The 15,235-nt window shown below is 39.6% G+C and overlaps 1 protein-coding gene and 1 long non-coding RNA gene across 2 annotated transcripts; both read left to right on the top strand.

Annotated features, from left to right (window-relative positions):
* The first annotated feature begins 2 nt into the window (after positions 1-2).
* On the top strand, positions 3-3,294 carry LOC143136297 (uncharacterized). Its single transcript, XR_012989299.1, has 3 exons — positions 3-89; positions 2,216-2,488; positions 3,229-3,294. It is a non-coding gene; the product is annotated as an uncharacterized LOC143136297 (long non-coding RNA).
* Positions 3,295-12,650: 9,356 nt separating this feature from the next.
* Positions 12,651-13,435, top strand: LOC143136226 (histone H4-like). Its single transcript, XM_076296855.1, has one exon. It carries the CDS (start codon positions 12,651-12,653, stop codon positions 12,924-12,926), a length of 276 nt encoding a protein of 91 aa, XP_076152970.1. The 3' UTR covers positions 12,927-13,435.
* Positions 13,436-15,235: the final 1,800 nt, after the last annotated feature.

Raw genomic sequence — 15,235 nt, 5'->3', positions numbered from 1 at the left:
CAGCACTGAACACAGTGGGCTTTACTACTGTAAGGCAGAAAACAAACATGGAGCCGGTGATTCCAAAGCCACATTTTTGGATGTGCACTGTGAGTACTGTTAGATATTGCTAAGATGACACTATATTATGTCAGGGAATCAAACTTTTTCAGAAAGTAAAGAGTCAAGGCGTGTTTCAAGTGATACAGGGGGAGGGAAGAGCCTCTGCATACAATTGGACAATTGGACCTAACCAATCAGAGCAACAAAAATAGCTTACTGTAAATCCTAAAGTTATTGCGCCATCAATATCTTACAACAGACACGATAGCTGTATAGGCGTGTATCTTCTGTAGCGACAAGCTTTTTGCTGTATACAAATTCAACCGAAGCACGCTCAGGTCTTATGATTTACAGTTTTTTTCAGTCGCTAACAAGCGTTTGTCTAACCAGTTGACACATTTTCCAAACTCTAAACACAATTAGCACAGCATCGGTCTTTTGTGGCCATACCATTCACACATTTCATGTCGTTTTCACCCAATATGCAGTAAGTGAACACATTTCCACAATGCTTACATTTTCTTAACAAACAAGCTATACTTCCCAACAAAACTATGGATTGTTTTAGTAGTATTCACGAATGTTAACACTTAACATCCCACAATGGCAAACACAATATTCCAAACCGTAGATACAGTATAAAAACCTCTGCTTCTGCTACCAAACGTTTTTTTTATCCCAGGTGCATCGCCTTTGATAATATCAGATGCGATGTTGATGAAAACATGTGGCCTAACTCTGAAGATCGCAGAGATTAGATACAGTAATGTTGTGCTTTTTTTTTAGTTCCCCCCTTTTTATCTGGGCTTTATGCTGTTGTTTTTTGTTCAGAATGCTCTTGTGTGTTTCATGGATATTTTGTTCACTGTAAGCAATACTGTAAAACTTTTTCTGTTCTATCGTACTGTAAACAGTATTTCTACTGTACCTCCTGTAGTAAACAGTAAAGGGAAAAAAAATGATTTCTTTTTTACTGGAATGCTTTTGAATGTGAATATTACATGTGGACATACAGTTCCCAACCAAGAAATTTAGTGTAAAAACGGTGGATTGCATGTTTTGCATGCAAATACCTGTAAAACTGAAACATAAAAGTCTATGCAGTTTTTGTAATGTCAACAATAGCCAGTATTTTGAAACCTGGTGTACTTTGATTGACTGCATGTACCTTGTGAAGTGAAAACAAGTGTTATTCTATGACAGAATAATTTCATTTTGTGTCTGATTTCCAGTGTTTTGGTAAAGTTAGTGTGTGCAGAGAAAGATGTGTTAGTATATGTTTAACAAAATGTGTTTTTGAGAAGAAAATTATCCATTTGGCCAATTGTGTTTTGTAGGTGTGAGTCTGTGTTAAGAGTTTAGAAAAAGTATCTGAAGTATGGTTAAGCGCTTGTTAGCGATTGAAAAAAACTGTAAGTACACAATACCTTTCATTAAATATCCGTCAATATACGTCAAATATTACTCCAATACAAGTAAAAGTCGCTGTGTCAAAATGTTACTTGAGTTGAAGTACAGAAGTACTTGCTTACTTAAATACTTAAGTAGCAGTATTCAAAGGTACATGCATTTGTCCTTTTTAATGTGTTAATGTGTGTGTAATGTAATATTTATTTGGTTAACAATAGGATGTACATCCTTTGGTTGGTCACAAGGACTCAAACAGACCTTTAGTTCCTTGCATCCAGCATCAACATTTTGCCTACTTTCATAACTTGTCAACTTTAAAAAAGGATGCAATTTTGGAGGCACTTTAAGTTGTTATTGATTCTTTTCAAAAATCAAAAAAATGTTCACCGCCAAATACAAAATAGTATAACTCAATTATGAGTAGCTTATTTACCATTTAATGATGTAAAGGTCTAGCTATGTGGTGAATGTTGGAGTCAAAAGAACAGTATTTGCCTTTCAAATGTAACAAAGTATTAATACAAAAAGTAAAGTACAGATACTCAAAAATCATACTTATGTAATCAAGTAAATGTACCACCCCTGATGATGAGATATTTTGGGGATCAACATTCTAAACTGTGAAATTTAACATTCTTCCCTTGCTGTTGAAAACATCAACTCATTCATTCTAACATTTGATAATTTAGACTACAGCACATGTGAACAGAGTTGAGGAGGTTGCTGATCAGATTGCTATTTTATCATGTCCCCCATCCACTAGACTCCCCCAGGATGACCTCAGCATCACTCAACCTCTCTGGTGACATTCAGGAGGGCGACTCAGTGACTCTGACCAGCAGCAGCGATGCCAACCCACCAGTGCACAACTACACCTGGTACAGAAGGAAGCATGGATCTGAATCTGCATGGATCGGACAAGGACAAACGTACAGCATCACTAACATCAGTGCTGAACACAGTGGACTTTACTACTGTAGGGCAGAGAACAAACACGGAGCCAGCACTTCTGATGCCACATGTTTGGATGTGCACTGTGAGTACTGTGTGGTGCAGCTAGATTAAAACAATGAATCAGGCAGTCATACACACAATCTGAGCACAGGATTCATGTTTATCAGATTTCATATTACATCTGATCAGACGCTGTTGGCTGTGGTCGGACCTACAACTGAGTTAAAGCACTTTGATCATATTTTCTGAAACCGATAGTATGCTCTCACAGAACAACATAAATTAGCCGGTTTTAGAAAAAAAAAAACACACTTCTACCTCCACCTAGAGCCTGTTATTTGTTTTGCAAAAATCCACAGCTCCCGGTTCTTCTGGTCCAATCAGAGCAGGGCTGTGTGAGATCTGACTGTCAATCACAGTCTGGTGCGCACTGACTAGCACAAATTTGATGAGAGGGTGCTCGGTGGTAGTGGGGGAGGGGCATGAGAGTTGTAAACATTTAACATTTTGGCTAAATCCCCTCAATCTGTCAGACTTACCCACTGCAGCTTTCACATTCACTGTTAAAATCTTCTGGAAAGCATCCAGGGAGTGATGATATCATATGTAATTTAGTCTACATCATATTTTACATTGTACTCGACCTCATTGATGAAAGGTTTATCTATCTGATTGACATTATAAGTTTATACTGTTATCATATACCTGAAATTGTACTTTAGACCTCCCTGCATGTTTTGTTAATACATTTTCCAGAGGTGCACATCTGACATATGTAAGATTTTGTGCGACAGCAATGCATTTGTAAATGTCTTTCTTCAGATTCAGACTTTCACAGTGGAATACTGTTTATTACTTTGGGGGCCAGTTCAACTGTGGTTCTGCTGTTGGTCGTGGTTGCTTCATTCTGGAGGTATGTGACACAGCAATACTTTTTAATGTCAGATAACTGTAAATTACAACATCAGCTTCTGATTATAGATTAAGAAAAAATTCTGCCTTGGGAGTCCGTCTGTGTTTTTTTAACTCTACATACGCACCACAGTCAGTAACAATGTCACAAACTTTTTGATGTGTTTGGGACAGACAGAAGACAAACTCTACCAAAACCCCAAAGAGCAACACATCTAAGGTAAGCTCTGCACATACAAATACTAGTAGCAGTTGATGAGTAACAAACCCAAACCTACTCAGTAAATCCAGCCCTGTATATAATTTATCTCGTCAGATCACCATTACAGTATTCTACTAGAGGAATTATTTTAGCTCATTTTGTCACTTGACTTTCACAGGGAGTCTCTAATCCTGTCTACTATAACACCTCTATGGGCTGTGGCTCTGGCCAGATAGCTGGGGCAGATTGTGATGATGAAGATGGTGATGTCAAGTATGCCAGTGTCCAGTTTACGCCCAACAAACAGCAGGATGTGCCCAGCCAGGAAGAGGACATCCAGTATGCCAGTGTCCAGTTTACGCCCAACAAACAGCAGGAAGTGCTCAGCCAGGACGAGGACGTCCAGTACGCCAGTGTCCACTTCAGGAAGTCCAAACCAGAGCCCAACGTCCCTGAGCCGCCTCTGTCTGGCACATCACAGGAGGAGACCCAGTACGCCTCAGTGAATCTGCAGGGACTCAGTGCTGCCCCCCAGTGAGTATTTACTGACATTGCGGGAACATTTTACAAAGTAGAGACAACATGAGTGATTCTGAGCCACTACAGTTTGTTTTAATTTGTTATGTGGATGGTGCATTGCACTTTACTAGGGGATGCTGTACAGTGCCTATAGAAAGTATTCACCCCCCTTGGATATTTCCACTTTTATTTATTTTATAAATGGAATCTCGATCAATGTAATTTGGCATATTTTATTATAATTGACAAACATCTCATCTTTAATGTCAAAGCAAAAGCAGATTTCTACAAAGTAATGTTAATTAATTAAAATATATAATGCAAAACAAGTGATTGCATAAATATCCACCCCCTTCAAGTCAGATGAACCTTTGGCCACAATTAAAGCATGGAGCCTGTGTGGCTAGATCTCAGTTAGGCTTGCACTGATCTTGATACTGTGATTTTGCTCCATTTTTCTTTGTAACACTGCTCAAGCTCTGTCAGGTTGAAAGGGGATCAGGTATGAACAGCTGTTTTCAAGTCCAGCCACATTTTTTCTATAGGATTGAGGTCGGGGCTTTGACTCGGTCTCTCCAGAACATTCACCTTGCGGTCATTAAAGCATGTCTGTGTAGTTTGTACAATGTAGTTTGGGATGTTCAGTGACTTGAACAGTTTTTTTATCCATCCCCTCACTTATGCTTTTCAGTAACCTTTTCTTTGAGTTGTTTGGAGTGTTATTTTGCCTTCATGGTGGAATTATAGTCAGGAATACTGATTGACCAGTGACTGGACCTTCCAGACGCAGGTGTCTTTATATTACTATACTGTACACATTCACTGCACTCAGGTGATCCCCATTTCACTAATTGTGGGACTATTAGCACCAATTTGCTGGACCACTGTTGATTTAGTCACTTTAAGAGGGGTGAATATGCAATCGCCTATTTTAAATTTTAAATGTTTAATTATGACCGCCTAGCAGCGAAGCGGCGGTCATATAGGTTTAGTCAGAATATTTTTTTTTTTTTTTCTTTTTCGCATGCCCAAATTTCCGTCAATGAGTCCTGGGACACTGAAAGACCGGGGTACACGAAACTTGGTGGGCATGTAACCCCATATGGATAGCATGGAACCATCGTTTTTCGTTTTGATCTGTAGCCCCCCCGCTGGACTGCACCCCCCGAAAGGAGGGTAGGGCAGACACAGTTTTCTGTGAATATCTCGAGAACCGTAAGGTTTAGAAGGACCATTTTTTTTTGTATGTTGATCTCAAGGGGCCATGTCAACCCATTCCATAACCACTCATTTCATGTATAGCGCCACCTAGTTAAACACAAAAAAGTAAAAATGAGGTGTTGTAATCGCAGGTATCTGTGACCTAACATAGTCAAAACTGCACGAAATTGGAAGTGTAGGATCATTATGACACCCTTTCAATGCACGCCAAGTTTCGTGGAATTCCGTTCATGGGGGGCCACACAATAAATTAATTTATGTTACTATACACCAACTAGCCTGTAGGTGGCCGGAGACAGTTTTCTGTGAATATCTCGAGAACCGTAGGGCCTAGGAGGTCCACCTTTTTTATGTATGTTGGTCTTAAGGGGGCATGTCAACCCATCCCATTACCACTTATTTCATGTATAGCGCCACCTAGTTAAAAATTAAAAAGCAAAAAATTAGGTGTTTTCATCACAATATCTCTGGCTGACATGGTCAAAACTGCACGAAATTGAAAGTGTAGGATCATTATGACACCCTCCGAATGCATGCCAAGTTTCGTTCATGGGGGGCCTTACAATAAAATAATTTATCTGTACATTTAGTGACCGTACACCAACAAGGATTCCCGGGACACTGAAAGACCGGGGTACACGAAACTTGGTGGGCATGTAACCCCACATGGATAGCATGGAACCGTCGTTTTTCGTTTTGATCTGTGGCCCCCCCCCCCCCCCCCCCCCCGCTGCACTGGACCCCCCGAAAGGAGGGTAGGGCAAACACAGTTTTCTGTGAATATCTTGAGAACCGTAGGGCCTAGGATGACCATTTTTTTCTGTATGTTTGCCTCCAGGGGTCATGTTAACCCATTCCATGTGCACACATGTGCATAAACAGATACACACGCACACACATACATTCACAGTAATCATACGTATGACACATACTCACACAGTAGACATATGTACGCATGCATGCACATGCACAAACACACATACGCAGGCAAACACACAAGCACGCACGCACGCACACACACGCACACACACACACACACACACACACCCACACACATAAACATAAACGTGTACACGCACACATGCACACAATTCAAGAATTTCTCAGAATTATGAACAGGTAAGATGGGGGTGGGGTTGTATAAAATGAATTTTACCTGTGAAATCTATGAACTAATCATGTTTTGGTACTTGTTGTCTAGCAGATACCAGTGAGAATTGAGTGTGGCTAATGCAATTTAGTGAGACAGTTAGAATCATATAGGCCTTTCAGCGTGATTTATTTTTGTGGAAAAAATGTGCTGGACTGGGCGGCGGTCATATTTTGTACCGCTCTGTTAATCTAGTTAATTAACATTTTGCTTTATAGAAATGTGCATTCACTTTGACATCAAAGATGGGATATTTGTAAATTATTGTAAGAAAAGGCCAAATTAAATAGACAAACATTCCATTTGTTAAAGCAATAAAAGGGGAAATATTCAAGAGGGTGAATACCTTATAAAGGCACTGTATTTGCCTGTGTGTATGTGATTGATTGAATGAATGAATATGACTGGAAGTTCAACATTCTTAATTTGAAACTTGAGCTGCAGCATCTCTGTCTTTTAATACAAACCTGAATCTGCAACAGAGTACATTTTCCAACCAGTAAATATAAGATGTTTCAAGTAAAAGATAGTCATGTGTCATGTTTCATCAAAACTCCTGAGGTGCATTCAAATTCTGCAAACATTGGCGAATGTTTGTGTCGAACAAGTTTTCTCTGAATAGCTAAATTTGAATGATTTGGTGTTAACATTCCATTGCAACGGTCTAATTGCATTTTTACCTTCGTCAAGCTCACATCCAGCTCCACTGAATGTTTGCGGATAACTACTTCTTCAGACTGTTTGCGAGTGTTTGCAAACGTTCACCCAAAAACTCAAGGCAAAAAGTAACAAAACATTCTCAAACATTTGCCTATGTGTGTGAATTTGAATGCACCTCTGATCAGCCTTGCATTAAGACATGCCTTATCCCATGTCAACCTATGGCAGCAATACATACTGTATGTCACAGTGAACTTCTCTGATAAATCAGCACACTTCTCTGATGCTTCTCCACAGAACAGGGATTGAATCTGTGATGTACAGTGCCATTAATACACATTCCAAACCATAACAGCAAGACAGCACGGTTTGAAGAAGAAGCCCAAACTAGAACGACAAGAGGTCTGATATTACAGTTTTTTACAATAGCTAAAACACTAAACTCCATCCTGTCAACCAAATTCTCAGTAACCTGAACACATTTCTTGAATCGATCACTCTTTTTTGGCAAAACCTTAAACAGTTTTCACATATAAAACACAATTTGCATGGTGATGTTCTTGTGATGCATAATGGTAACCACAACTGGCAAAAGTTTAACATTTAAAGAAAGCACAAATGCCATATGTTAAACATAACTACTCAAAATTGATCACACTTGTTTTAAATGATGTGACACAACCAATATTAGCTATTTCAGACTGTAAACAGGTAGCTAAACAGTGCAGGTTCATATAAAACATTGTAGGTAGACTACAACATACTTCTCATTTACAGTACTGAGTATTAATTTTTTTCCCTTTTCTCAAAACTGTAAACACACACTTCCATTATCAATACTTATGTTTACTGGATTTAGAGTAATTGTTAAATCCACTGAGTTATGAAATCTTTTTAAATGCAATATGCATTTACTGTATTGTAAACAATGAACATTTCTCCTGGAGCTATATGACCGGTACTGAACACTGTTTTCCATTTCCTTTCAGCACAGGTACAACTGTTTTGAGGCGATTGTTCAGTTTTGTGGTGGTTGTCAGAGGTTTTGTGAATATAGTTTGAGATTTGGGGTTTGTGTTTACAGTTTTGAGAAAAGGGTGGAAGGTTTCAAAAAAACGTGTTTTAACAATTATGAAAAACTGTAAGATTATCTGATGATTAGTGATGCTTGCAATGAGTAGTTATTGATGTATTATTTGAAACCTAAAATGTTTGATGTTAAAATGGGATTGCACACACACACACACACACACACACACAGAGAGAGAGAGAGAGAAAACAGCTACCCTCTACAAAATCATGGAATCAGATCAGTGTGTGGCAAACCAACAAAAACATACTATTGCAGGATACAAAGAACTTTTGAGATTACAATGTTCAGCTCTAATTACAAATGCTTTGCTTATGCATAGGGCATTTGCATACATTTCAGTGGACATTTAAACACATTCCCATGGAACATGTTCATTCCCATGAAACTTGGGTTTTTTAATGCTGTTTTATGTTTATGTCATCAGCTTTGTAATCACTTTGATGGTTAAATGGCTCATTACAGGTGAATGATAGCTGTCTCAGCCCCCTCTAGATATTTAATGGTTTATAGTTTGTCACTGTTAAAACATCTCCCTTATGAAAAAATCCTACATTGCAGGCCTATGTATCAAAACTGCAATGTTTTGCTATAGTGTTAGAGAGTGTAACATCCTCGTCTGCTCCTCAAAAGCCTGGTGGAGGACTTTGTGCAATGGTGCAAACTCAATCATCTCCAACTAAACACTTCAAAGACCAAGGAGATGGTGGTGGATTTCCGCAGGTCTAAGCCCACTCTGCTACCAGTCTCCATTGATGGGGTCAATGTCGAGGTGGTCTCCACCTTAACAATAAACTGGACTGGTCCTGACGCACTCTACAAGAAAGGGCAGAGCAGGCTGTACTTCCTGAGAAGGCTGCGCTCCTTCAATGTGTGCAGCAAGCTCCTCAGGATGTTCTAGTCACTTTACATTGGTCTTCTGCCTCACTGTTTGCGTGCTGTATTAGCACATATGCACAACCCCTCCCTCCATGCCACATACCTTTCTTAATATAGTTATTTATATATAGATATATAAACTCTATTCTTGCACTGTTGCACTGTTTGACTTACTCATTTGCACCATCACCATGACACTCATTCACACAGAGCACCTTACCTTACGCACTGAGAACCACAGGCTCAGTCCCTGCTTCAGTCATTGCAAGCGCACCTGATTGGTTATTCACCCACTATGTGGATACTGTTTTTTAGAATTGATTTGATTAAGTTTTATTTAGTATAATTTGCATTTTGTATATTTAGTATATTCTTTATCTTCTACAGTCCTTATTGCTTAGTTGTGTTTTTTATATTATATACTTTTAATTACTTCTTCTGCTGTTATTGAATGTGTGTGGGTGTTGTCTGTATGCTACTGTGACCTTGAATTTCCCCTAGGGATCAATAAAGTATATCTATCTATCTATCTATCTTTTTTATGGTTGCGTCAAGGTTGTAACAAAGGTAAATGTCGCTGTTAAGTTAAATTATTGACAAACTAGGCCTATAACATATTTTTTAAAATCTGTTTCAACTTTCATGGAGTAGACATGTACGACTCTGTTCTGGTCAAATTTCACATCTCTCAAGTCTATCGTCTTTGTCTGTGTAAATCGAGTTTGAATTGGAAAAATAAAAAAGTGCCTATTCAATTTTTCTTTCTGTCACGAAAGGAGCACACACACCTGAGAAAGACTCCAGATGTCAGTTTCTTGGTTCTGAATGTAGGCTAATAACTGAAGTAGGCCTAGCCTGGTGCCCTCTTACTCTGTCATGCTTTCGATTTTGAGTTTTGACAATGAGCAGCAGGAACAAATTGAACCCACGTAAACGACAATGGGCCCTATCATGACATTCTAAAGTGCATCGTCACTCGTCAAAAGTCTATTCAAATTTAGTAGGATGTCCAGTTCACATTGGGAGGGTTTTCGTTCTCAAAAGTGGAGCGCATGGCGTAACAAGGTGTTCCTAGGTCTTTTAATCAGTCATATGGGTGTGTTTGGGGCGTAACATCATTTTAAACCAATGAGAATGACATCTGCCATTCCCTTTAACGGCGCAACGCGCGATATGTCAAATAAATGCATCGGTATTTTGGCATTCAACGGCGCATTTGAAGGAGGCTGCTTGCGAGACCGTATGGAATAGTCATTCTTAAACCATGCTTTACTAAAATCTAGCATAGCCTTCACGCATTTGCACTCGTCTATTATTTGAACTCATTGGCAAAGTGAAACTAACTTCACCAAGGAGTCAGTCAACGACAAGACAGTTATATACAGTTACTTTCACTATTGACTGACAATGGGTTACCATCGAAAACATAGGCTGGAAAAAGCAACACTTACCCTAATGTTGCTCAAATGACTGAATAAAACAACATTTATCCTGCAGAGGAGTTGCTTATATCTCGTGACAGTGCGTCTTCAGCTGTGCTCCATACGTGTCTCTCGCCTCTCCCCTAATCACTTTTAACCGTCATTACCAATTTGCAAATGATGGTGAATAACTACTCATCATGAGATGTACAGTATTTCGTAATATCTTTATTCTAATTATGTTTACCATTGTAATCGTGCAATTTGTAATGCTTTGCATGGACGTGCGCTGGTGTGCGTTCATGAATGATAGAAGGATGGTGCGTGCACCTGCCAATATGACTGTTGACATGCGCTCTTAAAATAGCATATGAACAACTCGCCATTGACTTCTGACCAGGTTTAGGTGGTGTATGATAGCGATTTTTAGACAATGCGCCAGGTCCCTCCCTAGGTTGTTAATTGCCACACCCCTGGGCGCAATGCTTAAAAAATAAAGGTGCAAAATAACGAATTCAACTTCGCGCCAGTGAATAACGAACTTTACGCCATGCGCTGGTGACCGAAAATACAGCCCAATATAGGCAGAGACTTTCTAATGTGGAGACACAGCACTCAAAAAATACTCCATAGAAATGCATGGGGCTAGTTTGTCACGCCAATATGGCCGTTGTCTACACATATCCCACCCCTTCCTCGGCATAACGTCGACATGTAACTACATTGAGCCAATCATGTGGTGTGATGTGAATACATTGACCTCTCCAGAATAAGTCCCGCCTCCGTAACTTCCGTATCCATCCAACTTCCGGGCGTGGATTGTCTATGAGAAATAACATGGCGTTTCGAAATATCATACCGGTAAAACATCTGTAGGTAGCGAAGTTGAAAAAGCTGGTGGGCAGATTAGCCTACACACTTCTGCCATATAGTTTCCACTGGATTTTTTGATTGTCGGTGCCGTTTAAGTAGTATACTATAGACTATACTACTTAAACGGCACCGAAAATCAAAAAATCCAGTGGAAACTAGATGGCAGAAGTGTGTAGGTCAATCTGCCCAGCAGCTTTTTCTACTTTGTCACCTACAGAGTTTGACAGGTACGATCTTTCAAAACGCCATGTTATTTCCCATAGACAATTCATGCCCGGAAGTTGGATGGATACGGAAGTTAGGAGGCGGGATATATTCTGGAGAGGTCTATTGAGCCAGTCATATGGTGTGTTGTGAAGACATCGTGCCAATCATGTGTTGTGATCTCGCCGCTGGAGCAAGATTGGTGTCGTGGAGCCTTGCGCACGCGCAGTTCGACCCAAAGACTGTGCCCAATGAGTGCCTATAAAACGTTGGTATATGGCCGCCGAGTGGACGGACTTGCCTAAAAGGACTTTGCGTAGACCGAGTGTTGGATGAATGGGATGAATGACCACAGACTAATTGATTTTACGTTCACTTTCAAATATTTGAAATGTGTTAGAAATGTCTGCATTTTAGAACAGAAGATGCAGGCGAATGTAAAGATGAAAAAGACACAATACTTTTGAAGCAAGGACTCCACTGTTCTTGAGAAATGAGCCAAAAATGTAAAATTGATCATCAATGGGTTCGGGGACCTGAGTAGCGAAGGGTCTCTGGGACCATATGGACCTTGAGGTTTTTGCTGCACAAACAACTTTAGGGGGAGATAGGCCTACTATATTCCTGCAAATAATGATTATAACAAGAAGTGTTCCTGTAGCTTCGCTGGTAGGATTCCTAATAATTATATATTTCCCAATTTCCATTACATTGCGATGTTTGGAAGCTGATCCGAAACATTACTCCACAGGAATTCCCTTTTTAATGGCAACAAACACAACAATCTGGATAAACTTCCCAAAGTCTCTAAACAACTTGTTTGCAATCTCAGTTAAGACGGGCGCCTGTCATTTGGAACATGTCGAATTGACAGAAAAAAGTTATGAAAAGTATTATTAATGACGGCCCTACGTTGTTTTGTTGTAGGTTTGTTAAGGTAGGATGTGGGCGTTGTTTGGTGACGTCGCCTAAATGCCCGCGCAGTCTCCGTTCAGAAGATAGGAGGGACATTGGGGCAGTGCTAGTAGTTTTCACCAACGTCCTCTCTGTGGATACTGGTACGAGTTGCAAGTATCTTTCACATTCATACGTCTTACACAGAAAGTCTGAAAGATGTCCGGCAGAGGCAAAGGAGGCAAAGGTCTTCGTGATAATATCCAGGGTATTACCAAGCCTGCAATTAGGCGTCTGGCTCGACGTGGTGGTGTGAAGCGTATCTCTGGTCTGATCTATGAGGAGACCCGTGGTGTGTTGAAGGTTTTCCTGGAGAACGTGATTCGTGATGCCGTTACCTACACCGAGCACGCCAAGAGAAAGACCGTGACTGCTATGGACGTCGTCTATGCTCTTAAACGCCAAGGGCGTACTCTGTACGGTTTTGGTGGTTAAGGATAAGATGCCCAAAGGCTCTTTTAAGAGCCACCCAATTTCTTATAAAAGGCTGTGTTTCTGTCTGTAGAGGGTGATGTTATAACGCGCAAAATAAACCGCTTCTGTGCTTGCCTGATGGTAATATCTTATGTTACGTTTGGGAGGACTGTGGCATTGCGGTCATATGAGACGCTTAACATGCATAGTCAACGTCCTGTGGTAACAAAGAGTGAGCCATGTCTTCATATTAACGTTTTTCATGTGACGTATTCTAGGTTCTATAGCTTTGTTTACATCCAGCTGGTAGGCAAGGGACAAGTTGAACCCATTGAACATCGTTGTCTGCAGCTGCATCTCAGTAGGCTACATCTCTGTATTTCAGCAATGTCAACATTTCAGGCATCAATAAAGGTGATGATGAAACGTTATCCCATTGTTCAATATTTGATAGCCTGTCACAGGAACGTTGTTTCGCTAAAATCGCCCTGATTTGGTGCATTGATCTGTATCGATAACGTTATGGGAGAACCTGCATGTAGCCTAATGGTAGCCTGACTTTTTTTCTGTTCAAAACTCGGTTTACACGAAGACGATAGCCTTTCTTAGAAGCTGTGAAATTTGACAAGAAAGGAACATGTCTTCCTTCTGAAAGCTGACACAAAATCAAACAATATTTGATCATTTAACTTCAACTGAACAGCGACAGGTTTTGGTAGGCAGTAGACTCAGCAGACGTTAAAACGGGAGCCTACTGTTATAGCCAGCGTCAGTCAGCATCATGTAACATTAATGGCGTTAGTCATGAATCCTGTAACATATTATATCATATAACCGCAATGGCTTATTCGAAGACGATCTGCATGGATATATAACCACCCAGAAAAACTCAGAATGTGAGTGATAAAGTTCATTAATTGTATGAAACTTTTTATTAGTTATCCATTGCAGCATCGCCTATATTAGGCTGTTATGCTAGCTCAGCCTTTAAATATGTTGTTATTTTGGTCATGTGGACTTGATTAAACGGATAAAGATAATTCATAAACTGCTTATTTCTTACATGACTGAAGCATTAGCCTAGGTTCAACAGTGGTGTTTGAGGTTGATGTGTGATCGCTAAACAATTAGGATCAAACAGTTTATTTTTACATATAATATGGGAGTTAGCCCAAGTGACCTGTAACGTTAGCCTATAGCACATAAGCCTATTCTGCTTTCATTTATTAGCATTTGTTGTGATTATATAATCAAATGACACTCATGATAACTTGAAATAGAAGGACAGAAGATAGGTGATTGGTGTCCACAAGCACGAATTTCACGAGACAAATTAGAACAAACTGTTCCGGTAAAAATAATCTTGCCATGTTTAAAATGCTGCACTTTTTCCCTTCATAGCCTATCTCTGGCAATTCATTTTTGGATGACTGTAGACAGTTGTATTTTAGCCTACGTCTTCGTAGACAGTAGGCTACACCATTAGCTATCTTGAGAGTAAAAGACTTCGCAGCTGCTAACGATCATCCTCCACAACCACGAGGATAGGCTAAACGGTCGTTCGTCGCCTTTTTGCTTCTTATTGTAAAACCAACTGTTAGGGCCTACACAAGTGGTCGGCATCCCGGTCAATATTTGATATTAAAATATTCAATTTTGAAGCTATTTGTAACTATGTGTAGCCTATGCAACCCGACTGTTGTAGGCTTGCCTACCACTCTCTGCAGTGCATTGCCTACCATTCTTGCCTACCACTCTAGTTTTAAACAAACGGTCACATGACATTATGACGTAGGTGCAAAACCTTAATAATAGTTTGTAGCTTCATTTAACAACCAACAAGCCCCAGAACACAACCTCTCACATGGTGTGATGCTTTGATGCGCTACAGAATGACCTCATAATTAGCCTAAAATTAGGCTTCACAAATTATCAAATAAATTATCTGCAGAAATAAAAAAGCAAAAAAAATGGGGGCATGTATACTATTACAGAAACATGACATATTACATAGAACTGTAAATAATCTGATTATCTAATATTTACAGATATCTAGGCTATATTTAACATTTACTTTATATTTGGCCTGTTATGAAATCATGTATTGAACAATTTAAGCACAGCTCAGCTTTAAGAAACTCAAATAGCCTAGATGCATGCTTAGCATTTTGTGATTATGAAGGCTACTTTAACAAACGCTTAGTCAGCTGTATATCCTCTGATTTTAATATTTACCGACATCTAGGCGATATTTGTAACGTTTACATTTTGTATTTGGCCTGTTATGAAATCACGTCGAAAAATTTAAACACGTTGTGAAACTTAAAGCC

The sequence above is a fragment of the Alosa pseudoharengus genome, unplaced genomic scaffold (assembly GCF_046254945.1).
Source record: "Alosa pseudoharengus isolate Yale_2024_CS ecotype anadromous, Long Island Sound unplaced genomic scaffold, YU_APseudo_1.1 YU_APseudo_1.1_scf_1, whole genome shotgun sequence".
NCBI lineage: Eukaryota > Metazoa > Chordata > Actinopteri > Clupeiformes > Clupeidae > Alosa > Alosa pseudoharengus.
The sequence above is the reverse complement of the archived record's forward strand: the minus strand, read 5'-3'. Positions and strand labels throughout refer to the sequence as shown.

Excerpts from the sequence above, each read along its gene's own strand:
- LOC143136226 (XM_076296855.1), top strand. The coding sequence starts at position 12,651 with ATGTCCGGCAGAGGCAAAGGAGGCAAAGGTCTTCGTGATAATATCCAG.